The sequence below is a fragment of the Equus przewalskii genome, chromosome 7 (assembly GCF_037783145.1).
Source record: "Equus przewalskii isolate Varuska chromosome 7, EquPr2, whole genome shotgun sequence".
Classification (NCBI taxonomy): domain Eukaryota; kingdom Metazoa; phylum Chordata; class Mammalia; order Perissodactyla; family Equidae; genus Equus; species Equus przewalskii.
The window spans coordinates 80361673-80389311 of record NC_091837.1 but is presented as its reverse complement, the minus strand read 5'-3'; the positions used below and the strand labels follow the sequence as shown (position 1 = coordinate 80389311).

Sequence of the window (27639 nt, the reverse complement as noted above, 5' to 3'; positions counted from 1 at the left end):
TCAATTTATAATATAATTTGGTGATCATTCCACATCAGCATATAGAGATTGTTCTGTTTTAATTAACCAACCCCTTACTGTTGGACATTTAAGTTGTTGTCAATCTTCAATATCTTTACTTGTAAATTATATTTTTAAAAACTTGATTTAATTTTTTTAATGCAAATAAGCAGGTCTATAATATATTATAGAAATGGAACTGGAGATTAAAGAACATGTATTTTTAAAATGTGATAGATAACTGCCAAATTACTCTCAAAAGAGTATCTTATCAACAGTGTATGAGTATACATTTTACCTTCTAACCTTTGTGTCACACATATTTTTATCAAAATTACACTCAGAAGACAATGTTGCTTATAGAAAAAATCTGTTAGCAAGAGTCCAGTGAGATGATAGATCAAAAAATCACCTATCAATACGGGCTACCTTTTTGATATGGACATGTTATGTAAAGGTTTAGAAGACAAAAATCAGTATTCTTGGGCCAGCCCCTGTGGCCTACTGGTAAAGTTCAGCACACTTTGCTTTGGTGACCTGGGTTTGGTTCCTGGGCATGGACCTACACTGCTCTGTTAGCGGCCATGCTGTGCTGGTGGCCCACGTACTGAAAAATAGAGGCAGATTGGCACAGATGTTAGCTCAGGGCAAATCTTCCTCAGCAAAAAAATAAATAAACAAAAAATTAAAATCAGTATTCTTACTATTGTGACTTATTAAAGAGTACAAAATGCAAATATTGATCATTAAGAACAACAAAATGTAACTAGAGATTTTGGTGATAGATTCATAACTCTTATCATTCCACATTACATTCTTTGGTCAACTCTCCTTACTCACACATCTATCCCTGAAGGAAAAAAAAAGCTTCAATCTTAACCATGACTGTAAAGAAAGTCTATAACAAGGAGCTACTCCTGAGTAGAAAAATTAGAAACTTTAAGACTGTTGCTAGGTGCTTTTCCAATGGTAATTCTACTTTCACACACATATACAGAATCTTTACAAGACACCTCATCCAATGCACTAGAAAGATAATGGTATAAAATCATTCTGTTCACTTGAAACATGCTAAATATATTCTAAAAGAGATCTGTGTCAACATTATACTAAGAATTATTACCTGAAGATTTCCCTTCCAAACAAAACTGATCCTCAAGGTTACAAATGGCAACAGGAGATCGAGAATAGATAACTCGTACCTTTGTACCAATAGTTTGTGAACAAAGAATGACATTTTTTTTACTGTTATTTTGTGCAAATTTAATTAGAAGATGATATAAGACACTGATATTCAATATAAGATAACAAGAAAGGTAGACATATGCCAGATGCATATGAAGAAATAACTTATCAGGCAAAATAGAATCTTTGTGTTCACATACCTGAGAGAAGACGGTATTTCATGTCATAAAAACACCAAATTCTGTTCACACTGCACAGATTATGGGATTAGGTGCCAATTAATGGTGGAACAGTGAAGTCAATTCCTATTACAAATTTTCTTTGTTTTGCCAGAATTAATTACATGCAAATTTTCACAAAGCCCAGTATATACTGCTTTGTTTTTCAAAAAGAAAAGTGCAAAGGACAACACCATATAAGCACCATCCGATACAAACTGTTAACATTTTTCACAATTTAAAAAGAAATACCATCTTAGAGAAAAAGTTCATGTCCTTAATTTTCCCTCCTCAAAAGCAATCACAGTAATGGATTTGTGTGACTCCAGTTGATGTTTTTATACTTGTAACACACATAGATAAGTACCCATGAATAATATACGGTATTATTTTATGTGTTTGAAAATGTACATAATGGTATCATACCATATGTAATGCGGTACAACAGATCTGAGATTTGATTAATGGCTGCTAAGTTTCCATTTTATGAACACAGCATAACTATTTTTTCCATTCTGTATGGCCAAAAGGATTGTTTCCAATGTTCTGCTGTTATAAAGTGGGTATCTTTGTACACGCCTTGTTTCACACACTCGTGAGCTCCAGATATATACTTCTATGTGGAAAAAATTGGGTTGAAGGGTGTGCACATCTTCAACTTTACTAGATTTTGTCGAAATATTCTTCAAAGCAGTTCTATCAACATTTCTACAGGTACCACGAGAGGGCCTGCTTCCTCTATATTTCAGGCAATACTAAGCATTGTATACTAAATCTTCATTTTTGCCAAAAAAATTGGGTGTTGTGAAATGCATTTCCCTGATAACTAGTGAATTTGAGCATCCTTTCATTGGCTTCTTTTTGAATTATCTATATTCTTCACCTATTTTTCATTAGGTTATTTTTCTTTTTCTTAGTCATTTGTAGGCATTCTATATTTGAAATACTTTTTGACTGTTATATATGTGGCAAATATGTTCTCCTAGTCTACGACTTGTCTTTTACTTTGTTTATCTTATCTTTTTACATACCGGAATTTTAATTTTGATACAAATTTATCAACCTTTTTAAAAGCTGTGATTTGTATGTCCTAAGAAATCCTTATCTCAAGGTCACAAATATGTTTTAATATTTTCTTCAAAAAGTTTTCAAGTTCTATTCCCCACATTTAGTATTTTAATCCATTTGGAGACTTTGTTTTGGTCTGTGTGTGTGTGTGTGTGTGTGTGCGTGTGTATATATATATGGTAGGAGACAAAGAAATAATTTAATTTCTGTGCAGAGGGAGAAAAATCATTTATTGAATAGTTTCCCCTTCCCCCACTGACCTGACACTCTTTTTCCTATAACAAGACTCACTGAGTTTGTTTCTAGTCTGTATTCTGTTCCTCAGCTCAATTTGTGCACCTCTCTTCTCTTGCTTTTAAAGTATTTGTTCTGTAAATGGTAATGTATATTGATTATTTAAAAATATTAAGATCCAAATAAAGACAAATCTCCTTTTCTGCCCATCAGTTAATTATAAAATTGTGTAACTAACCATTGCCTAAGAACTCAAAATGAAGAAATTAATAGTTAAAACATAACTTACATGAAGGTAATTAAAATATCTGTAAAACTGTCTGTACAATGCCTTTAAAGATATAAAATACAATTCATTAAGTATATAGTAGAAGATTTACTGAACCATTACAAAATCCTAACAATGTTTGCCTTTTAACAATTTACTTTCCAGTTATATAGACTTACTGCCAATGACTTAATAAATAGTAACTCATTAGACTCTCAGAGCAGCCCTATGATGTAGGTACTATTATCCCCATGTTTTATATGAGAAAACTGAGGCATAGAGAGATTAAGTAACTTCTTCAAGGTCACAAGGGTAAAAAAGTGGCGGAAACAGGATCTAAGCCAGGTAGTCTCATTTCAAACTCTGTGCTCTTAACTCACTATACTATGTTATCTTTTTCCTTTAAAATCAGCAGACTTTGATCTTATTTACAGTGGTTACCCAAATAGAAATACTATCAAATTTTCATGTGAATTTCAAGTACAGAAGTTCCTAGTATCTGTTTTTTAAACTATTTCTTTTTTAGTTAGAAATATGGCTTAAGCAGAATGCAAAAATATGGTGGAAGTGCTATTATTTTAAGTGCTATTATTTTAATTAGGACACCATCTATCCATTAGCTCAGTTTAACCCTATGAATTAGTATTGTTAGATCATCTATCTTTTTCGATATTTCACCATCAGCAAATCCGACTTAGTCTTCCTTCATTGCTTCATATCTTTCCTTATAAAAGAAAGAAGCAATTATAAAATGAGTTTCTGAAGCCCTTTCACATACATACTCTCATGTGAACTTCATTAAAACCCTATGACTAGTAGTGGACAGAAATTATTACTCTCCTTTACACAGAAAAAGAAGGCTCAGAAGGTTAAGTGATTTACCCAAGTGACAGAGGTGGGAAGTAGCAGAGGCAGAACCGAAGACGAGACACTAGCACAAGTCCAGCGGTCTTCAAACAAGTTCAAAATGTAGCTGGTGTGGACTGGGACATAACTACTATTGTTTTATCAGTTACATACCTTTCCACAGAAGTCTTACCAAGCCCATATTTCTCTATTTTGTTCACACCAACATGAGAGATGTCACGTATCTCGCTATAATCCAAACATACCAGTTCTAGGACATTCTTCTTGAGCCTGCTGTAGTTAAGTGTTATCTTCGGTTGAATCCTAGTAAGTACCATTGCTGTATTAATTGCACTGGGTATTCATTCTTCAGAAATCTATATTTAAAGTAAATTAACCAATTTACACTCAACTTGTTCAGATTTTCCTGTGCAGATTTCCTTAGTTTGTAGAAACTATACATATATGTGGAATTAGAGAGTCATCAGTGTCCCACATTTCAGTGAAAAGGGGCCAGCAACCAGTTCAAAAGTTAAGTGCAGGTAGTAACTTCCAGTCATAAGATAATAAGTCTTGAGGATGTAATGTACAGCATGGTGACTATAGTTAATAATACTGTATTGTATATTTGAAAGTTGCTAAGAGAGTAGATCTTAAAAGTTCTCATCACAAGAAAAAAAAGTGTAACTATGTGTGGTGATGGATGTTAACTAAACTTGTGGCAATCATTTCACAATATATACATATATGAAATCATTAGGTTATACACCTAAAATTAATAAAATGTTACATGTCAATTATATCTCAAAAAGGTCAATTGAAATATTGAAACAAATACTCATACGATAAGGGACTGAAGTAGATCAACCACAAACTAATGCAAATCCCCAAAAAGTCAATCAAAGAGGCAGTGTTCAAAATATGACCAATGAGCAAAACACTATTTAGTTAAATAACAAGTATGTTTTTAGTATAAATAATTTAGAAACCATAATTTATCATCAAATCTCACAGTCCTTATAGGTAGACGCCAGTAAAAACAGCTACCTATAAGAAAAAAACCGGCTGTTAATATTTAAGACCTCTCTCAACTGATACTTGTAATTTAGATAAAAGATTGTATTTTTAGACCAAGGTGGTTGATCATCATAAAACAAGGGGGCGGGGAACAGTTAAAAGTTATATAAAACACATTAACCAAACTTAGTTAATATTTATAAAAATATTAAACAACCTCTCTCAACTGATATTTGTAATTTAGATAGAAGATTGTATTTTTAGACCAAGGTGGTTGATCATCATAAAACAAGGGGGCAGGGAACAGTTAAAAGCTATATAAAAACACATTAACCAAATTTAGTTTTTGACCTAAAAATATTAAACAAAATGAAAATTATATCAATTCTGGAAGGTTTTTCTAACCAAGCTTTTTAAAAAACAAACAAGCATACATTCTAGAGATCATCCCTAACTGTCTTGTTTGAAAAACAGAACGTGTAATTTTAATTTTTGACAGAAATAAGGTCTGTTTTCCCTGATTAATACCCCTATCTTGCTTCCTTTTAGCCAAAGTACCACAATGGCTTGAAATGTCATACTGTATTTTTATAACTACCCAAATGGAATCACTTTATTAAGCAGAGAGCCAGATGATGGTAAAGGATGTTCCCAGATATTTTAAACAAGGCAAAATAAAAAATAAATACTATCTTTTCTTTACCCTCACTTCCTTTTACTTTTTCTCACTCAGGACAAAGAGTTAAATATGGCCAAACAATAAAGTTACCATTTATTCAAAATTTCACCTGTCCTTGAGGGTCAAATTTAAATTTTACTTTCTTCACAAGAGCCATTTGATTACTACAATTGACAATGATTTTTCCATATCTGAATGTTTACACTATTATCTGTATCGCGGAAGACTATTCTATAGTTCTTTCATGCGTTACTCTTGTCTCTCCATCAAGAACATAAGCTCAAGGACATACATGAAACATCCTTCCTTACAATCCTTAACTGATCACACAATTTCATAAATACATTGATTATTGTAAAATATTGGATACCAACTATATTTAAGTCACTGTGCTGGGCAGTGAAAATATCTAACTAAATTTCCGCAAGAATTAATAATAATTTTGAAACTACTGCAAAAGGCATAAGCAAGAAAAATGAGTTGTGCAACAGATAAATTTAGGAATTCATATGATCCAGACAATAGTGGAAAGTCTCATTCAGCTAAAAGCAGTCAGCTTGATACATTCTAGAAATATTTTGTTGATATTTTGTCTCTCAGAAGCTGGAGGGAACACTAAACGCAATTCCAACCTAACAGGGAGGGACTACTTCATAAAGTAGAAGAGATGGGAACTTCGGAGGATTGTAATCACGACATCTTAGCAGTGGTGATACTAAAAACAGAACACTGAGCACAGTGAGAGAGGTACTCTTTGAGAGTTCTAAGAAAAGATAAGTAGGATCATGAAACAGAAAATTTTAAAAAGGAGGAAGACGACTCAAGAAGGCTGCAGGCTCACAAGTGAAATTATCACATTCAATCATAAATGCCCGCCTCCTGACAAGCTGCCTTATGAAAATTTGAAGGCTTGGTATATACAGAACAAAAGAAATCCATCACTGAAAGGTTTAAGTTATTCGTCTTCCCCATTTGACCACCTACTGTCTCTACTAAACAAAAAACTGGGCTTATCCTAGGAAATTACAGTTCAATTTTGATTAGAACTCTAAGGCTTCAAGTGGAACCAGCATTCCTCTGGCTAAGATACCACAATCTGCTCAGTGTTCATTGATGACACCGTCACAATTTTTATCTTGCAATCTAATTGAAAAACAAAACAATTACTAAATGGTAGTTATTCTGGCTCGACTGGCAAAAATACGAGGGAAAACATATAAATAATGTATATGTGCATATGCAAACACGTAATATTAAATACAGAAGACCTAATTAGTTCATCAAGCAGAACTAGTAGGAACATTGCAACGATGGTATAACAATTTATCAAACAATGAGGCTTCCTTAGAGCATTTCTTAAAAGCAATTTCATTCAGTTAGTAGAAATTCTACTACTGAAAACATAAAACTTATAGCTGTAATTGTTTTGATAATGAATCTTTTATAAATATGGATTACTTTTTTAGTAAAGAAAAAAAGATTACAACACAAAGACTTCTCAAAGTATTTTAAAAGCATTACTATACTATAGTATTAACCTAAGTCAACAGACTTTTAAAGATTTTAATTTTCCTTTTTCTCCCCAAATCTCCCCGGTACATAGTTGTGTATTTTTAGTTGTGGGTGCTTCTAGTTGTAGCATGTGGGACGCCACCTCAGCATGGCCTGATGAGTGGTGCCACGTCTGTGCCTAGGATCCTAAGCAGGGAAACCCTAGGCCGCCGAAGCAGCGTACTCGAATTTAACCACTCGGCCACAGGGCTGGCCCCATCAACAGACTTTTACATAAATAATTCAGTAAATCTTGTGAAATTAAATTTTTTTTAGACTTCATTAAATAAAGGAAACTACTTTAGATTATACAATTATTCTTAAGTACTATAAATGTTCAGATCAGACAGAAACAAAATATATATAAAAACAGATCAAAATAATTTGTTTTAGATAATCTATACTACCAATTTTTATACTATTTATGATCAACCAAAAAGTTCTTATTGAGTTTTATAAAATCATAACCCAACTAACAACAATTAAGATGCTAGAATTGAATATAGAGGATCTTTAAAAACAGGCAGTTGTCCAGTACTAGAGAAAGATTCATCCTTATAATTCCCAAAATATAATTTGTGTGATCAGGAGCTTCATCAAAATCTTCAAAACATTGTACTATGTGCAGTTTTACAGTTTTATTTTAGCATTTATCTATTTTCTAACCGGATTAAGACATTTGCAGGCATTGATATTCTGACATATACAATGCATTTGTACTTAAACTGTACTAAACAAAGTTTTTTGCTATAAATGTCTGCACATTTATAGGAGGAATATTTCAGAAATATTTCTTCTTTTTATGATACCTTATTAAAATGCAGTCCTGCCATCATAGACCTAAATGTAAATGCTAAAACTATAAAATTTCTAGAAGAAAATATAGGAGAAAAGTTTTGTAACCTTGAGATAGGCAAATATTTCTTATATAGGACACACAAAGCATGAATCATTACGGAAAAAAATTGATTAATTGGATTTGACGAAATGAAAAACTTTTGTTCATCAGGTACATTGTTAAAAATAAAATGAAAAGGCAACCATACTGGGCGAAAATATTTGCAAAACACATATTGATAAAGAACCTGGGTCCAGAATATACAAAGAACTACAATTCAATAATGAGACCAAAAAAGGGGAAGCTATACTAATCGCAAAAAGCTCAGAAGGAGTTCAGCATCACTAGTTCCCAGGGAAATGAAAATGAAAACCACAATGAGATACCAGAACACTCTCACAAGAATGAGTTAAATAAAAAGCCTGAAACTACCAAGAGTTTGGGGGATGTATATAAATTAGAACTGTCATACACTGGTGATGGGAATTTTAAATGGTATAACCACTTTGGAAAACAGTTTGACAGTTTCTCATAAACTTAAATACATATTAACTATATGACCGACCAATTCCTTTCCTAGGTGTTACCCAAAAGAAATGAAAACATATGTCCATGCAAAATTTGTACAAGCATATTCATGGGTTTTATTCATATAGCTCAAAACTGGAAAAACACAAATGTCTAACTACAGATAAAAGGATAAACCAAAAAAGGAATGAACTACTAATACAGACAAAAACAAAGATGAATTTCAAAAACATTATGCTGAGCAAAAGAAGCCAGACAGAAAAGAATATATGCTCCATGATCCCATTTATATGAAATTTTAGGACAGGCAAAACTTAAGCATAGAAGTGGTTCTCAGTTGGGGAAATTTTGCCCTCCCCTTCCCTGGACAATGTTGGAGACACTTTTGGTTGTCACAACTTGGAGGATGGGGGAGGGGTGGTTGCTACTGGCATCTAGTGGACAGAGAGGCCAGGGATGCTGTTAAACATTCTAGATTGCACAGGACAGTAGCCACAACAAAGAATTATCAGACCCAACATTTCAATAGTACCCAGGCCCAGGTTGAGAAATCCTGTTCTATAATGATCAGTGATGGTCTAAAGGTGGGACTGGGGATAGCGGAGGCAAAGAAATATGACGGAATTCTGTGGACAATAAAACCATTGTATATTTTAATTGTAGTAGTGATTCACTTTTCAAAACTCCTCAAACTGTACACTTAAAATGTACATTTTATTGTATGCAATTTTACATCAAAGTTGATGGTAAAAATTATATTGCCTGTTAAACAATATAAAGTTATACAAAACAGCTTAATCCAATTCTTGCTTTTTAAAATATATACATAGAAAAGACATGAAAGGCAAATACCATTGGCAGGATGATGGATAAGTTTGATTTTTTTCTCTATTGCTCATTTGCTTTGCATTAACTTGAAAACATATTATAGATATATCTATATCTCCAGTACTTAAAACATATCCAAATAATGAAGATGATAGAAAAGCACAGGTGCACACGAATATCTGACTGTAGTTAATATATTTTGATCACAAGACTTCGAATTTCAAGAAACTATAAAGATGGATAATGCAAAGGCATTGAGAAGTCAATTTTTACTCTGTTACACTGCTAAAACATTTAAAGAGTTAAATTATAAATATAACTATTTCCATACAAAAAGTTGTTGTTTTTTGAGGAAGATTAGCCCTGAGCTAACATCTGCCACCAATCCTCCTCTTTTTTGCTGAGGAAGACTGCACCTGAGCTAACATCTGTGCCCATCTTCCTCTACTTTATATGTGGGATGCCTACCACAGCATGGGTTGACAAGCGGTGCGTAGGTCCGCACCCGGGATCCGAACCGGCAAACCCTGGGCCGCCGAAGCAGAACGTGTGAACCTAACCGCTGCGCCAACGGGCTGGCCCCTACAAAAAGTTTTTAAGAGAAATTTTCACTATAAACAATGATATCAAACCGTAATAAGGCAGGCTGAAAGGTTAAGAAAGTCTTTTAGACTAAACAGAATAAGGAATAACCCATTTCATTATATCAATAGAGTAGAAAAATAGAGCAGATGCAATTCAGTTATGTTCAACAATAGGCCAGGGAGTGTACAAAGTGTGAAGAATATTAAAGATGTCCTTCAAGAAGTGACTATCTAATGGAGAAAAATAATTTTGTCAACAAATCAAAACAGAGTTAAAGGCTATGGCTGAGGTTTGAAAGTAGCACAATTAAAGAACCAGCCAACTACCTAAGCATGGAGAGTGTGGGAAGCGCTTACAAAGATGCCATTTGAGGCGGGTCTGAGGAAGTAGTACAGCTTGTCAGGTGAAAATCATTATTAGATAATTTAGAAATCTTCAAACAAACAAAAAAGCCCAACCACATCACAATTTTGTTACACTGCTGTTACATTTTACAGTCTTAAAGGCCAGCAATGAGAAAATCTCTTCCTAAGAAATTATCCTACACATTGAGTAAGCAAGTTATACCTACTGAGAAAATTCCACATCCAAGAGGGAAATCCGCTTAGGATTCACCTTGCTAGAAAATGCTCTCTGCACTTTCACTACATCTAAGTTCGGCAATGTAAGTCTCTGGCACAATCCAAAAGTATAGACACAAAAAAATAACCATTTAGTATACAATTTTAAAATTGTATATTTAACATTTGTCAGTAAATTCCGGTTGGCCTCATATAACACACTAAAACATCTCATACCATCAGTAAAGGAAAATCCAAGCTGCCTCCCAAAAGAGGATACTGGGAATCCAGTATACTTCCTGATGGCCGTACGTTTCCAAGCCATAAAAACGCTTATAAAATACGATGAATGGAGTAAACGATTACTCTATACTGACAAAAATGATTATAACAAGGTAAAAAAGTAAATTCCTAACTTCTGCAGAGAAAAAAAGCCTGCGAGGTGGTGGGAGCACGAGACAGACTGCAGGTAGAATTTCCTGCCCTGCTCCTCAGATTTCCTGTAATTTTGGAAACTACTGAAATTAAGACACCGAAATTGAATTAATTTTATTTAAACAGAACATATTTTATGCAACAGAAAACCCAATGTTAGAGTAAGAAAGTCATCCCAAAGACAAAGAGTCTTTACTGGATCTGGCTTTGCACAGAGAGCAACAACACTTCCTAGTCTTTACTCTCTCTTGACTTTGAGTCAAAGAATTACTGCGAGCTTTTTAAGAGGCACTATTTCCTGGTAGTGGTGATTCAGGAGATTGGAGGAAAACGGAAAAAGATGAAAGCGATAAGCCAGTTTGCAAGCCTTCTGGAGTCCCGTAAAAGCCAGTGAACTAGAAACCCTGGATATTTTATAGATACCGACACCAATAAGGGAGCCAGGAGAAAGTGCAACTGCAGCCAAGGGTTGGAGGCAGGCAGACAGAACAGTCACTGCCAAATACTTTTGCGTCCACCGCAAAGACCCCCACCCTCTCCAACTCTCTCCCTCTAAAACGTTCCTAATACTCAGTACCCGCCCAGAAATAAACCCTCCCCCACTATCCCAACCACCCTGCCCGAGTGACAGGCTGCGTTCACTTACTGAGCTGTCCCCCGCCCGACGTCGTACTCGGCTCCCGACCTCCTGCGCCTCCCACGCCGGCTGCTCCAGGGATCCCCGGAGCCCCCATCCCCGGCGGGGTCCCACTCTGCCTCTCGAAGTTGCCAGGATTGGAGAAGTAGTCGCGCAGCCGAGGCAGCTCGCGGCCGCTCTCTAACAGCTCGGTGTGCAGCTCCAGGGCGGTCAGCAAGTACTGATCGCGCAACAGCTGAGCCGCGATCGCATCAATGGACAATCGGCCCGGGGTCTCCCCGCCGCCCCCCAGGGCCACCGCAGCTGCCGCCGCCTCCCCAGAGAGCCCTGACCGCGCACTGCTCCCTAAGGCCACGGGATCCTGGGGCGATAGCGAGTCTGCAGAGCCAGGATCTAGGCCGCCCCCGGAACCCAGCCGAAGTCCTGCCCGCCGCTCCTCGGTCGCCGCTACCTCATCGTCGTCCTCGTCTGAATCGCTGAGGAACGGATTCACGCCGCCACCACCACTGCCACTACCTCCAGGCGCCATCGCCGCCATCTTATTCTGTCAGGAGTATGGTCGCCTCCCTGGCTGGCTGACAGGCCGCAGCCTGAATCCCCCCTAAGCCTCAGCAGCCACTGCACACCTCCACAGCCCTGGCCTGGCCACGTCCCGTCTGCCCTCCCGGAGACCAGGCGTAGGCTGGGAGGCAGAACCTCCGGATGCAGCAGCACCCGCTGCCTCAGGCGCTGCTGCACCAGCAGCCGGGCTCTGCAGGCGTCTTCCTGGTCTCTAGTCTCGCGAGAAATGGCGCGCGTCCTGCCCCTCTCCCGCCCCAGCTCCGCCCCAGCCCCGCCCCAGCCCCGCCCGTTCTCAACACCAGCAAGCAAAGACGGAGGGCCCAGCTCCACGCTCCAAGGCAAAACCCCGCCTCCACTCCTGTTTGATTGGCTGAGGGAGGAGGGAGGGGGCTGGCGTTCCGGAGGACTGGACTTGGGATTATCGCGATAGCAGCCGCTGGGCAGGTAGGCGTCACGGCGTTCCGCGGTTTCCTTGGAGCGGTTATGAAGGTGGTTTAGCAACATTCTCTTGGCTATCCTTTCAGGGGTCAGGGGGTAACTCTCCCTGAGAGCGGGATCCTGTCTTCGCGCCCAGAAGGCTTCATTCTCGAGATAAGGCGTGACCCTGAGAAGCCCCAGGTAAAGCCCGGGGACCAGTGCACAGAGGCGCGGTGGCACCGAAACTGACCTCATTCCCGCGGGCGCGCGGTGCCCTAGCGCGCTTCACTTTCTCTTGCTGTTTGCTGCCAATTGGTGACATTTCTCCGCACGTGTAGCAGGTGCCCAGGGTAGGAGTCAGAATTTAGCTTCCATTCTCTTCTTTCCCTTCCCGGCCCTGTGCCTGCTCGCCCTGGAGGCCTGGCGACAGCATTGGCTTCCTGCGCTTTGGGAGAGCGCCTTCTGGGCGCCGAGTTAATGCTCTAAAAGGGCGGGGCGGGGCGGGCGGGGCGGGGTGGCGTGGGGTCTGGGAGGTGGAGAGAATAAATGCAAAATGGGACTCTGAGGTTTGGATTTGTTTGGATCTGTGAATACCCTGATAGCCTCAACTTGGATAACAGACCATTAGGGGCTCAGTAAACACTTAGTATTTAATATACAATTTGCACAACAGGGACCTTTCAAAGTATCAAATGCAGTTCCATCGGTAGAGAGATACGTAAGCTTAAGCCTAAAGACGTTCAATGACCTGGTCAAGTCAATTCCACCAATAAGTATAAAAGGAACCAAAATCGGTTCTCTTATGTCCAAAGCTATTCTTATGCCTTCCAGCCTTTCTGACTTGTCCATTTAGGCTGGAATTAAGGTATTGACCGTGGAACCTTATTTTAAAACTTGGTTGCTTTAGACAGTTTTGATTGCCTTTTTCAAACGTTAGCACATATAGTAAGTATACTAAGTTTGGAAGTTCAACATTTATCATTTATGTCATTCCTTGATTACATCCGGGCTGGTAAAGGGAATGTTACTATCTGGTCAACAGTACTAGCGTGCTATTCCTAAGAGCTTCTATTTTCTTCACACATAAATTGTCACTTTTGCAAGAAAGATTTACTTTCTTTCTGTATAGCTTTCTTTAAGCACCAAAATAAATAGGTAGTAGTAATTATGTTATCAGGTAAGTTACATTTACATTGAAGCCGTAAAGTATCTCTTTTAGCTCTGTGGAAAGTAAAAATAGAGCATTCTTATATAACATAGGTCAGGTTATTGGTTTACCTGTAAAGAGATGCCAACAGTTAAGTGCGGGCTTTCATTTCAGTTTACCCAGGCTCAGTAAACTAAAATTTTCATTTTAATGAGGCTTGGGTTTTTTGTTTTGTTTCTGTGAGAAATTTTTTTGGGCATTGTTAATACTAAGAATTTGAAATATTTTTTATAAAACATTAGCTCCTAATGTTGGAATTCTAAATATTTTTCTGTGCTGTATCTTGAAGAAAAACATGAAAAAAAATCCCTGATCTTAGGAATATAGTGTAAAATAGCCAATGGTGTGTCCTGTTACATATTTCTTAGCAAAAAGGATTGCTGATCCTTATTGTAATTGAATTTACCAGAGAGATTGAAAATGGAACCAATTTCTGGAATGGAGGAATGGGAGGGATTAGTGAATGGCATGGAAAGGGCATGGTTAGAAATGGATTGCTTATATACAATATTTTCATGTCTGTAATGGGGAGTTTTAGAAAAATCCTGCACTCAGGGTCCCTGAAGAGGATTGTGATTATCAGGTAGAAGAGCCTAAAGTTCACATCCCAGTTCTACCAATTATTTGCTGTGAGACCTTAAAAAAGTTACTTAACTTCTCTCAGCCTCGCTCCCATTCATCTGTCAAGGGGATAATGAAAGGATACAGAATTAGGAATGTGCTTGTCACAGTGCTGGTACCTAGTACACAAGAAATGGTTATTATAGTCAGTTATTAATTAATGCAATATTAGTATATATTGAGAATCTTTGACAGGTTTTTAAAAATAAAACAAATATCAACTGTTTAGCAGCTAAAGTCAGAAAAGACAATTAAGTTAGTAGGGTCTAAAGGGAATATCTTTAATTTAGGGTCTGACTTCTAAAACGTAAGTTGAAAATAGATTTAAAATATGTTTCCTCAGGGGCTGGCCCAGTGGCACAGCGGTTAAGTGTGCACATTCTGCTTCAGTGGCCCGGGGTTGGCCGGTTTGGATCCCGGGTACGGACATGGCACCGCTTGGCAAGCTATGCTGTGCAGGCTTCCCACATATAAAGTAGAGGAAGATGGGCATGGATGTTAGCTCAGGGCCAGTCTTCCTCAACAAAAAAGAGGAGAATTGGCAGCAGTTAGCTCAGGGCTAATCTTCCTCAAAAAAAAAAATTAAAAAAAAATTAAAATATGTTTCCTCAGAGAGTTGTAAGAAGTTCCATGTAGAAGTTCTTCCATCATTGGCTTCCTATATGAATGTGTAGTTTCCTGATTCTACTTCACAGCCTATAATCATGGACTTGTTTATGTGACCTTCCAAGCCAATAACAATTCAACTGGCTGGGCTTCTCAGTAAGTACTTTTCTTTTCCACAATGCATAGAGGTTTACTTATCAATTAAAAATGTTGAAGTAACACATACTAGAATATTAATAGTTGCTGATATCTACTTATAGTAATTTATTATTAACATTGTTGCGAATTGTTCTTTCTACTTAGCAAGATTTGCATTAATCTAGGTCTTTACAGCTAATGTTTCATTAAATAATCAGGTTAATCATTAAAGTTTGTATCTTAGTGATGAAAATGTAAAAGATTGCTTTTCCCCCCAAGTACGTCAGTCATTTTAATAAAATAAAAAATTATTTGTGGCCTTAATAGCCTTAAAATAACCACAAGTAACCTTTTAAATGCAAGTTTTTGGTTGATTTGAAGTTTTAGAAATATCTAATTTTTTATTGTTTTTCAGGGTGTAGTAAACATTCCATAGGTATAAGCTAAATAAATTTTATTGGTACATACATATGTGTCTTTTAAAATTTTTAGTAGTTAGGGGCTGGCCCGGTGGTGTAATGGCTAAGTTCACATGCTCTGCTTTGGTGGCCTGGGATTCATAGGTTCAGATCCCAGGTGCAGACCTACACACTGCTCATCAAGCCATGCTGTGGCAGCATCCCACATACAAAATAGAGGAAGATGGGCACAGATGTTAGCTCAGGGTCAATCTTCCTCAAGCAAAAAGGAAGATTGGCAATAGATATTAGCTCAGGGCCAATCTTCCTCACCAAAAAAAAAGAAAAGAAAAGAAAAAATATTTTTAGTACTTATTCATTTATTTTGGAGGTTTCCAAATGATTCAAGCATGACAAAGTTTTCTTTTGCAATAAATCTGAATAAAATGTGATTCTCCTTAAAGACAAATCTTAAGTAATAATATTGCTTATATACATGTACTTGGCAATAATAAAATAAGTAGTGTGTGAAAGATAATATTTTGGAATCAGTATCCTGAATCTTCACAGTTCTTGTGTATGTTCTGGAGGAATAAAAAGAGAAGCAAGGTAGCCTCTAGTGGCTATAGTGCATATTGCATGTTCCTTTGAAATGATCATCTTAAATAATTTATTCACCAAACCTTTGAGTCCTTACTAAGTGCCAGGACTGTGATGAGTGCTGGAGAACCCCTATCTTGCTGTCATGGGATCATGGTTAAGTGATAGAGAGACTGTAATCCAAATAGTCAAAGACATTGCTGTGTAATTATAAACTGAAGTAAAGGTTTTAGTTTCTGATTTGGACTGTGTAGTTCCTGAGGAAGTGATCCTTGAAAGTGCAGGGGGATGTTATGAGACAGTGGGGTGAAAGAGGGTGGAGGACAGGTTGGAAGTGCATTGTATAGAGAGGAGTCGTACCTAGGAAGGTCTTGTAGCAATAAGAAGCATGGGATACTTGAAGAAATAAAAGAAGGCCAGCGTGGTGAGATGCCATTAAGCAAGGGGGAGTCTGTGAGACAAGGCTAGAAAGAGAGGCAGTGTTAACACCTTGTTAGTCATCTTAAGGATTTTAAGTCTTGATTAGGAAGGGGGAAAGGCACTGAAGGGTTTTATACAAGGGGTGAGATGTTCAGATTTGCATTTTGAAAAGAGCAAAACAAAAAAGTAATACATGGCTACTCAGCAGAAGAATAGGGTATAGAGAATGACTCCTAGTTCTCTGATTTGCGTACCTGGGTGGAAGGTGGTGCCGTCTCATGAGATTGTGAACACTAGGGAATTAGGAGGGTTACCACCTAAACAAGACTCATGGGGGGATATCATGAGTTTGATTTTAAACATATTCAGTTGTGTTTATTTGGAATATCCAAGTGGGTGTGCTGAGGTTGTAGTTACATATGTGGATTTGAAGCTATAATTTCTTGAGACTTTTGCATATAGATGATAACTGAAGCCAAGGGTATGATTAAAAATGCCTAGACAGAAAGTATAGACTGAGAAGAGAAGAGGGCTGAGGACCAAGTTTTGAGTCACTCCAAAACTCAGCGACCAGATAGAGACCATTCCATGTCAGAGAAGTAGGAGGAAAACTAAAGGAGTAATGTTCACAGAAACCAAGAAATGAGAATTGTTTAAAAAAGAAGACATGGTTAACAAAGACAAATTGAATGGATAAGCCATGGAAGATGAAGACTAAAAAATAACCATTGGAGTTTGCAGTGTTGGCTACTTTAGTGAAAGCTTTCTCTCTGATGTAATGGAACCAATGCTCAGTATAAGTTGTTGGACAATTAAGTGGTCAAGAAAAAAGAGATCATATTCAATGTTTTGAAGAAATTGGCTGTGTTGGGGAGAAAAGGGCAGTCAATGCTTTTACAGTTTTTTTCATTAATTCTTATATTTGCGAGATGTATCATTGTCATAGATGTGATAATTCATTTTCAATGCTGTATGGTATTTCATTATGGATAAACAATGTGTCTGTTCCCTATTGTTAGATATTGTTTCCAATTTTTATTGTTACAAATAGCAAAAGCCGAGTTTTGAATTTAAAGTTTTTTACCTGTATTTGCATCTGATGTGGAATTTATCTTAATAAATTCTAAAGTGGTAATTGTACTATTACTTCTGTCAGTTGGTTAAAAACATAAAATTAGATCTTTAATTCACACCATATACAAATATATTCTAAATAATGATAGGTGAAAAGCAAAAATTTAGAACTGTTAGAATTGAGTTCTAATTTAAAACTATTCTTATGTGACATAAGAACAAGGGAAGTCTCTTATACAAGACACAAAAACTTTAGTCCAGAAAGGATAAGTTTGATGAATTATGCTGTATTAACATTATAAAACTTCTATTTAACAAAAGACACCTAAAACAAATGTATATTTAATATGTATATCTAGATATATGTATTAATATGTATATCTAGATATATGTAGATACACACATATTTAATTATAACGTATGCGTTAAAGATAAAAGGCCAACAACCCTAACCATATTTGATCAAAGGATATGAATGCACAATTGAAAGGATAGGAAACCCATTTGACCAATAAAAACTTGAAAAGATGTTCATCCTCGCTACTAATCGGGCAAATAGACACTCGACAACAGGATGCCATTTCATCCTGTTTAGACTGGCATAAATAAGTACGACAACACCAGGCGATTCTGAGGATTTGGAGATAATAGGGACTCTCATACATTGCCGGTGGGCATCTGAATTGTTATGGACACTTTGCTACTATCTTATAAAGTTGAAAATACCATTTATTCCAGCAATTCCACTTAATAGAGATGGCTTTCAGACTTATTTGTACATAAAATAGTTCAAAATACATTTTTTACTACAATTTGCTATATTCGTGGATGCACATACATGCATGTACACACATAGGGAAAAATTAAAATACTCTTTCAAAAGAATTATTTGCCTTACTACTTCTGAGGTATTTTATTGTGATGTATTCTCTATCGTCTCCTATTCTATTCTATTTCATTTTTTAAAAAAAGGAAAGAAGGCTAATTGCAATCCACCAAAAATAATTTTGTGATGGGTCATCATTCCACTGATTGTCATTCTGAAAACCTCCCAATTTTACCATAAGAGATATGCTTAATTGCAGCATTCTTTGCAGTAGTGACAACTGGGGACAATGTCTATCAGCAAGATAAGTTCAAATAAATTGTAGTATAGTTATATAATAGAATATATGTTTAAGTGTTCGAGATAATTCAAAGAAAGAATGCTTTGCATCTATTCTGATACAAATTAGTTTATAAGTAGGATGGGGAAAGCAAGAGTGGCAATGTTGATGATTATAATATTAATCAAACCTTGTAGAATGACAGATGGTTTTTAACCACACAGTTGACTGAGTTTACAATATATACTCTCTGTGCAGAAGAATTTCAAGTAATTTATGTGGATACTTCATGCTCTCAGTAGGCGGAGCATAACTCCTCACTCCTTAAGTATTGGTTGCACGTAGGGACTTCCTACCAAAGAGTACAGTATGAGAGAGGGAGGGAAACCATTGACTTTACACTGGAGAAACCTGACAAACACTACCTTAGCCAAGTGGTCAAGTTTAATCTCAATAGCGATGAGTCAAGTTGATAGTATACATCCTTAATATGATGTGATGAAAATGGCACTTTACACATGTAGTTTTCCTCCCCACAATCTATAACCCCATTCTAATCATTAGAAAAACGTCAGAAAAATTCCAATAGAAGAGCATCCTACGGTATACCTGACCAGTACTCCTCAAAACTCACAAGGTCATCAAAACAAGCAAAGTCTGAGAAATTGTCACGGCCGAGAGATGCCTAAGGAGACATGACGAGTAACTGTACTGAGGTATCTGGGAACAGATAAAGGACCTTAGAAATGAAGGAAAAAATTTGAATTCTTTTCAAGTGTGTAGCTGGGCATGAATCATCTAAATAGATGACAACCTCTGTTGATCTACTAGCCATGAGGAAATTTGAAAATTAATTCTTATATGGCATTTTGTAAAGTCACATATGGTGTTCAATTAAAAGTGTCATGAATCGTGATGAAAAAGATATGCAGCCTAAAATAATAAATAAGAAGAAACAAATCAACTAGTGTTAATTACATGGCTTAATAGTTTACCTGATCATCTTCTCTCGTGTGCAGGTCTCAACTACTTTCTTACAGTTTTGACTGGCAATATTCACTCTTCACATGGCAGATTTCTCTATTTTTATTAACTATCATAAGTAATTAAGAACATAATCTCTAGATGACATCACAGAAAATGGCAGAGTATAGCACTAAAAGGGTCAGTCTCTCTACTGAAACAAGCAGAAGTTCTCAATAACAGAATCAGCTTCTTTGGAACTCTAGTATCTGATTGAACATTTGCAGCAACCAAAGGACAGCTTAATGAAGAAAAGGGCAGCTGAATTTTGGTAAGAGCACTGTGGCATTTTCACCCACTGGATTGCATCTTCGTTCACTAGTGTGGCTTGGCAGCAGCTGTGGGGACTATGGCCTGCATTCCTGTTGTGGCTTACTGGTGTTTATTGTGGATCTTGTTCTTAAAATACCATGATCTGTTCATTTCCTGAGTGACTAATGCAGAGGCTGGCTTTTGTTTCACACCCCCTCAAACTCCTCCAATACATGGAATGCATGCTCAGAAAAGACCTGAGAGGTACCTAGGCTTCTACCTCTGGTTAATCTCTGGGCTCCGTGCAAGCAGAAGGTGGCCAGGTTTAGCAAAACAGAAAGATGACTGAAACCATCAAAAATCAGCATCAGGGGCCGGCCTGGTGGCATAGTAGTTAAGTTTGTGTGCACTGCTTTGTCAGATTTGGGTCCCAGATGTGGATCTACACACAGGCCATGCTGTGGCAGCATCCCACATACAAAATAGAGGAAGATTGGCACAGACGTTAGCTCAGGGACAATCTTCCTCACCCAAAACAAAAACCACAGGTAAACCTTGGTGACGGGAGAATCTGATTTCCAGGGTTACCACATTAAAAATGTAAGTTTTCAACAAAAAATTACAAGGCATACAAAGAATCAGGAGAGTATGGCCCATTCATAGGAAAGAATAATAAGTCAACAGAAACCATCCCTGAGGAAGTCCAGACATTGGACTTACTGCACAGAATTTATCAAGTCTTACATATGCTCAAAATACTAAGGGAAACCATGGACAAAGAACTAAGGAGATCAGAAAAGTGATGCATGTGCAACGAGAGCATCAATAAAGAGACAGAAATTTAAAAAGGAACCAAGTGGAAATACTGAAGCTGAAAAGTATAATAGATACGAAAAATTCGCTAGAGGAGTTCATTAGCAAATTTGAACAGGCAGAAGAAAGAACATGGAGATAGGGATGACTGAAATTATCCAGTCTGAGGAGCAGAAAGAAAAAGGACTGAAGAAGAGCAGTCAGAGCCTGAGAGAACTGTGGAACACCGTCTTTAAACAATAAGCTTTTAGTGTGATTTACACCAATGTGAACACTAAACCACTTAAAAGCATATGAGTTTAGCAAATAACCTTTATTGACAGGAACAAATGTTATGTGAAATCGGAGCTATCCATAAAATTTGTGGTGGTTATAACCATAACTCTAGTTGTGTTATCTTTTGAGTACAGACTTAGGCTCCAAATTGATTTTTTTTCCTAATTTTTATTTTGAAATCGTGTTTATTTATTTACTTATTTGCTGAGGAAGCCCTGAGCTAACATCTGTTGCCAATCTTCCTCTTTTTGCTTGTGGAAGATTGTTGCTGAGCTAACATCTGTGCCAGTTCCTCTATTTTGTATGTGGGTCACAGCACGGCTGCTGACGAGTAGTGTAGGTCTGTGCCCAGGAACCAAACCTGGGCCACCGAAGCAGAGTTTGTGAAACTTAACCACTAGGCCCTGGGGCTGGACCCTGAAATATTTTTAGATCCATGGGAAAGTTGCAAAAATAGTACAGAGAATTCCTGTACACTCTTCACCCACTTCACCTAATGTAAACATCTTGCATAACCGCAGTATAATTATCAAAACCAAGATGTTAACATTTGTATGATACTGTGCTATCAACTAAGCTATAGATCTTAGTTGAAATTCACCAGTTCTCCCACTATTGTCTGTTTTCTGATCCAGGATCCAATCCAGTTTCCTTGTTGCATGTAGTCATGTCTCTTCAGCCGTCATTCTATGACAGTTCCTCATTCTTTCCTTGTCTTTCATGACCATGACATTTTTGAAGAGTACTGGTCCATTATTTTGTAGACTGTTTCTTAATTTGGGTCTGTCTGATATGTCCCCGAGAATAGATTGACATTATGCATTTTTGACAAAAATACCACATATTCTTTTGCCGAGAATCTATGTTGTGCCTTTCTCAGTGCATCATGTCAGGGTTGCATCATGTTAATATGTCTTATTACTGGTTATGTTAACTTTGACCACTGGGTTTAAGTGGTATCTGAGGGGTTTCTCCATTCTAAGTTAGTAGTTTTCCTGTTGTAATTAATATATATTTTGGGGGAGATTTCTTTGAGACTGCAAATATCCTGTTTTGCCTCAAACTTTCACCCACTGAGTTTAGCATTTATCAGTGGATCTTGCTGGCTATAATTATTACTGTTGTGTTTACCTACTTATAATTTTACATTTCCCTCATTCTTCTACATTTGTTAATTGGAATTCTTCTGTGAAAAAGAGGTGTGAGATTCTAAACTCATTAATATCTCATTGCATGCTGGTAGAGATAAGGATAATATGTAATTATCTACAACATGATGTTAGAGAAAAAGTATCAACTATATTCTCCTTTGATTTTGCTCCCTAGAATTCTCTTAGACACTCTTATTTAACCTTATCTTTCTTATATTGAAATAAGTTATTTAAAAATAAAAATCAACAGAAACTATTGTTCATTTTTTACTTTTTCTATACCTGAAATCTGAGACAATAGAGCCTATGCTCCCTAATTGGAAAAATTAATTAGTTGGTGGTGGTTCCTAATTTACTTGGGAGGGGTTTTATAGGCTTTCAAGGACTCTTCCTTTTTCTTGGCTCTTTTCCTACCATCCTCCCCAAAACAAGTAAAATTTCTCTTCAACTTAATGTAATTTTCAGTGAACTAGGGGGAAGCAATCAAATAAAACATATATACATTCAGTTCATTCCACCAATTAATTGACTACTCCATACCACTTAAGGCCCTGAGGATGAACGAACAGAAAGGCAGTCCTTGCCTTCATTCTAGCTTATATTCTAGTCTGAGAATTCATATTAAAAAAAATAAGTTTTGAAAATGCTAGGAAGAAAATAAATGTGGTACTTTAATAAAGAAACATGGGTGAGGATTCTTTTTGATAGCAGATCAGTGAACCATCTAAAGAGGGGACATTTAAACTGGGACCTGGAGATTGAGGATCCAGCCAGTGTAGTGCTGAATCCCTGAGGTGAGAAAGAGCTTGGTGTGTTTCTGGGAATTTAAGGAAGGCCAGTGGGACTGAGCCTAGGGAGGAAGGGGTGCTGTGGGAGTGGCATGATGAGGTGGAAGAGGCCTTGGAGATGCTGGAAGGACACGGGTTGTTATTCTTGGAACAATGAGAAGCCACTGAAGGATTTTAAGGAGGGAAGAGATATGACCTTATTTACATTGTAAGGGAAGAAACTGGAAATTGTATGTGGAATGCGTTAGAAGTACCTGAGTTTTGGGGTTAAGACCTGTGAATAAAATCCCTAAAGAACAATTAGAATGAAATGTGGGGACCAAATGAAATTTAGTATGATTTGTAGAGTCCAATATATAAGATAATTACTTTAGAGGAATGGAAAAATTTGTGTCATGTAGTTTCCTGTAGTTTAATAGGGAAACCCATTTGTAGGTTGTTGAACTGATCCAAGTGAAAAATGATAAACTTATATGGTGGCTGTAAATGTGGAGAATTGAGAAACACAAGCCCTTTTGAACATAGAACCAAACTGGATGCTGAGAAATATTAAATAAATGTACAATGTTCATGTCATTAATATTTAGTAGTAATGAATATTCCAAGTCCATAATCAAGAAGTTATGAAATTTGATAGGGCAGTTGTTTTCAGAGCCACTTAAAAAGTTGTTTTGGGGGCTGACCAGTGGTGTAGTGGTTAAGTTTGTGTGCTCCACTTCAGTGGCCTGGGGGATCCAGGTTCCGATCCCAGGTGCCGACCTACATACCGCTCATCAAGCCATGCTGTGGCTGTGTCCTACCTACAAAATAGAGGAAGATTGGCACAGATGTTAGCTCAGCAACAATCTTCCTCACCAAAAAAAAAAAGGTGTTTTGCAGGGATTAAATTGCATGACAGCTTGAAAATGGTCTCTGATCATCTTAAAGCTATGATTTTATAGGCTAAGCAAACTTGTACAGGACACTCATTTTTCTGTTCAATTGTTGCTATATATATAAAAGATGTTGTGAGTACTTATCTAAAGCACTTTTACAAATAATGCCTTAGAATTAATTTATCTGATTAACAGAGTAGGAAATTAGTAGGATCAGAAAAAATATTGAATAAAAATATAAATAGCATAAATCTTCTGTTTCATAATACAATAGAAGGCGTCAATGTGTTGATGTTGATATATAACTCATTGTTATAATTTTTTTTGTTCATTTCACCTAACTAGATTTTTATTGCTGCTTATTAAGTAGCAGTATGATTTAAACAAAAGACTTCATCTCGCTGGCCTTCAGCTTCTACTTTTGTGAAATCAAAGTTTGACTAGGTTGTCCATACTTTCTAATAATTCATTTCTTCATGTAGTTAACATTTACTAAGAAACTATTAGTGGGTCAGTCGCAGGTGGACAGATGTCGTGGAGATGCAAGTGACTGGGTCTGTGTCCAAAGGATCATTGTTTAGTAAGACTGAAAGTCAATAATTCCAATAGTGGACTAGGCGCTACTCTGGAAGTGTTTCCAAGGCATACAATGGGAAGATGAGGAGCGATCAGTTTCAAGGGTGAAATTATGGAAGGCTTTTTGGCTTTTGTTCTTTATTTGTGCCTCTTCCTTGTGTTCCAAATGGAGAGGAGGAAGGCGTGAGAGAATTAATTAGGAGGTTTAGTTGGCAGAATTTAGTGAATATGTGACTATTGTTGTTTTATAATGTTTAGTTTATTGTGTTATCGTATACAGAGTACCAAGCACTGGGCCAGGTATGTGACATAAATTCATTCTAATCCTGACAACCATTTTTGTAGTTCATTGGTGTTATTTGCTCTTTACAGGTGAGAGATCTAAGGCTCAGATTATCTAAAGACAGAATCTGCTAAGGACTTGATTTCCAAGCCCTTCCAAAATAGACATGAAGTTGCCTTTTAAAATTTTGTAGACTGTTGCCTAATAGGTGCCTGAATAGAGTTATTGTCAAGTTCTTTTATTTATGGAATTTACTTATATTATATTAGTAATCACTAATAACAAGTCTCAATCTTAATTTACAATTTGGTAGGAAAATGTATCTGTTTCTTTTCTATTGCTTTCTTTCAAAATAATGTAAACTCAGCTATTTAGAGTTTGATTTAAAAAAATAAAAGCAAAAGTTGAGTTGCTTCACAATCTGATTGTCTACAGTATTGCTAAAACTTTATATTTGTATGGTGCTGTGTTGTATTTACTTGGTATAATGCTCCTGTCTTAGAATAGGACTGATGGTGTCTTTTTTTTGGATGGATAAGGAAACTAAGTGACTTGACAAGGATCCCATTGTTATTATATAACAGAGCTAGATTTTTTCCTTTGGCTGTTATAGCTTTAAGAAGGTCAAAGTTCTCAAATAAAAGATTTATTTCACTACTTCAATAAACTTTTCGGTGGTGGAAAATTTATATTATCCTTTAACACATAGACTTTGATACTTTTTTCAGAAAAGCTATGTAATAGCAATTGGGAAAAGAAAGAACATAAGTCCAGGGAGTTATTTGTAAATGCAAATGAAAGTGAGAAATGATATAGATGTTTGCTTATTTATAAGCATAGTAAGGAGAATACTAAGATTTCCGTGATAAAGAAGAGCTACTTATATCAATGTAGCTTCTGTACATCTAAATATACCGTTTGTACTTTAGCTCTGAATAGAGTTTAAGATCTACCTGAAATGAATTAAGTGCTGGAAAAATGACTTACGTTGGACAACTAAATATGATACCTGACAGACTGGGTCCTGGACTGAAGGATAGGAATAAAGGATAACGAGTGAATAGCATGTTAGGAATAATTTTAGGCCAGTAAATTTGACAATTTGAATGAAATGGACAAATGGACAAATTTCTTAAAAGATGCAACTACCAAAACTCACTCAACAAGTGGTAAATCTGAATATCTCTATATATGAATAAATTGAATTTATAGTTAAAAACCTTCCCACAAAGAAAACTCCAGGCCAGTGGTCTCATTGGTGAATGCTGTTACACAATAAAAGAAGAAATATCAAGTTCTACGCAAACTTCCAAAAAATCCAAGAGGTGGCAAAACTTCCCAACTCATTGATATCAACACCGGAGAGAAAGGCATTACAAGAAAAGAAAATTATGGTCTAATATCTCTCATAAACATTGCTTTAAAATGCTAAACAATATTTTAGGAAATAAAATCCAACAGTATATAAAAAGGATAATACTTAATGACCAACTGGCATTTATTCAGGGAATATAAACTTGGTTTAACATTTGAAATTCAATCAGTACAATTCCCCACATTAAGACTAAAATAGAAAAACCAAATGATCATGATCATCTTAATAGATACAATAAAAAGCATTCAACAAAATCCAGCATCCATTCATTTAAAACTCTCAGCATATTAGTTAGTAAAGGGAACTTCTTTAACTTAATAAAGGGAATCTACAAAAACCTAGAAAACTGAGAACTTTCATCCTAAGATTGGAAACAAGGCAAGAATTTCTGTTGTTACCACTTCTCTGCAACATCATACTGGAGGTCGTAGACTGTATGATGAGCATAAGACGTAAATAAAAGGTATACATTGACAAGGAAGGCGTCCTTTATTTACAAGTAACATAATTATCTCTGTAGAAAATCAAAAGACATCTGTATAAAAGCTACTATAACTAACACTTTATCAATGTCATAGGATACAAGATGAATATATAAAAATCAGTGGTGATTTAAGAACTAACAACAGGAAATTGAAATAAAAAGTATCATTTACAATAATATCAAAAAATATGAAATATGTAGGGATGAATTACAGAAGCAGGGGAAACTAGAGGGTTATGATTATATTCATTATCTTGATTGTGATTATTATACACTTTAGATATGTACAGTTTATTATAAGCCAATTATGTCTCAATGAAGCTATGAAAATGCTATAAAGAACATTATCTGGCCACTTAAAAAAATTGGAGTAGAGATGGTAGATTAGATAAAATACTGACATTGAATTTACTGAAGTTGGTAACTCTACTTTAGCTATATAAGAGGGTATCACTATTCTTAGGAAATAAACATGAAAGTGTTTAGGGGTAAAGGGCTGTTGTATATGTAACATCCTCAAATGGTTTAGAAAAGATATTATGTAATTTTACACACACACACACACACACACACACACACACACACACACACAGGAGAGGGGTGAGCTGGAGAGGCGAGGCAGGGATGGGAGAGCTGAGAGAACATGGTAAAACAAAGGGAAAATGGTAACATTTGTATATGGCTAAGGGGCATATGAGTATTTGTACCATTATTCTTGCAACTTTTCTCCAAGTTTGAAATTATTTTCCAACAAAAAATATTAAAAATATATGCTAAAGAAGGTGTCATCATTTACAAAAATTCCTTAATGGGGACACAAAATACAATAACCAAAAGAAAAATTAATTGAACTTAATCAAAATTTAAAAGTACAGGTCTTTGAAAAACACTGTTAAAAAATGAAAAGGGAAAAAAAGAGGATTTTAAAAAAATGTTCATTACACACATGAGAAGTTGCTCACCATCACTGGTTATAAGGGAAATGTAAACTAAAACTACAATTGGTTACCACCACACTCCCACTAGAATGGACAAAATTAAACATTACCACACCAAATGTTGAGCAACTGGGACTATCAGACATTTCTGGCCTGAAGGACATTATGCTAAGTGAAATA

At 36.4% G+C, this 27639-nt stretch overlaps 2 protein-coding genes across 76 annotated transcripts in view; one reads left to right on the top strand and one right to left on the bottom strand.

The window, feature by feature from the left end:
* RELCH (RAB11 binding and LisH domain, coiled-coil and HEAT repeat containing) overlaps positions 1 to 12939 on the bottom strand; it is a 114867-nt gene extending 101928 nt beyond the window's left edge. For 13 of the 26 annotated variants that reach the window (XR_011542777.1, XR_011542775.1, XR_011542778.1 and 10 more), the window contains exons 1-2: positions 11487 to 12251; positions 9729 to 9842 (exon numbers count right to left, since the gene is read on the bottom strand). Coding sequence is in view for 18 of the 26 variants with exons in the window: in XM_070630226.1 (XP_070486327.1) it covers positions 9729 to 9842; positions 11487 to 12015 (643 nt within the window). In the remaining 8 variants the exon portion in view is untranslated. Of the gene's footprint in view, positions 1 to 9728; positions 9843 to 11486; positions 12546 to 12705 lie in introns of those variants that run through there. The other 13 variants (XR_011542780.1, XR_011542779.1, XM_008537679.2 and 10 more) reach the window with 4 other exon arrangements.
* Positions 12453 to 27639, top strand: part of PIGN (phosphatidylinositol glycan anchor biosynthesis class N) — a 187007-nt gene continuing 171820 nt past the window's right edge. For 27 of the 50 annotated variants that reach the window (XR_011542793.1, XR_011542791.1, XR_011542787.1 and 24 more), the window contains exons 1-2: positions 12517 to 12656; positions 14896 to 15045. The gene's annotated coding sequence lies outside the window, so the exon portion shown is untranslated. Of the gene's footprint in view, positions 12657 to 14895; positions 15046 to 27639 lie in introns of all 50 variants that reach the window. The other 23 variants (XR_011542792.1, XR_011542789.1, XM_070630274.1 and 20 more) reach the window with 8 other exon arrangements.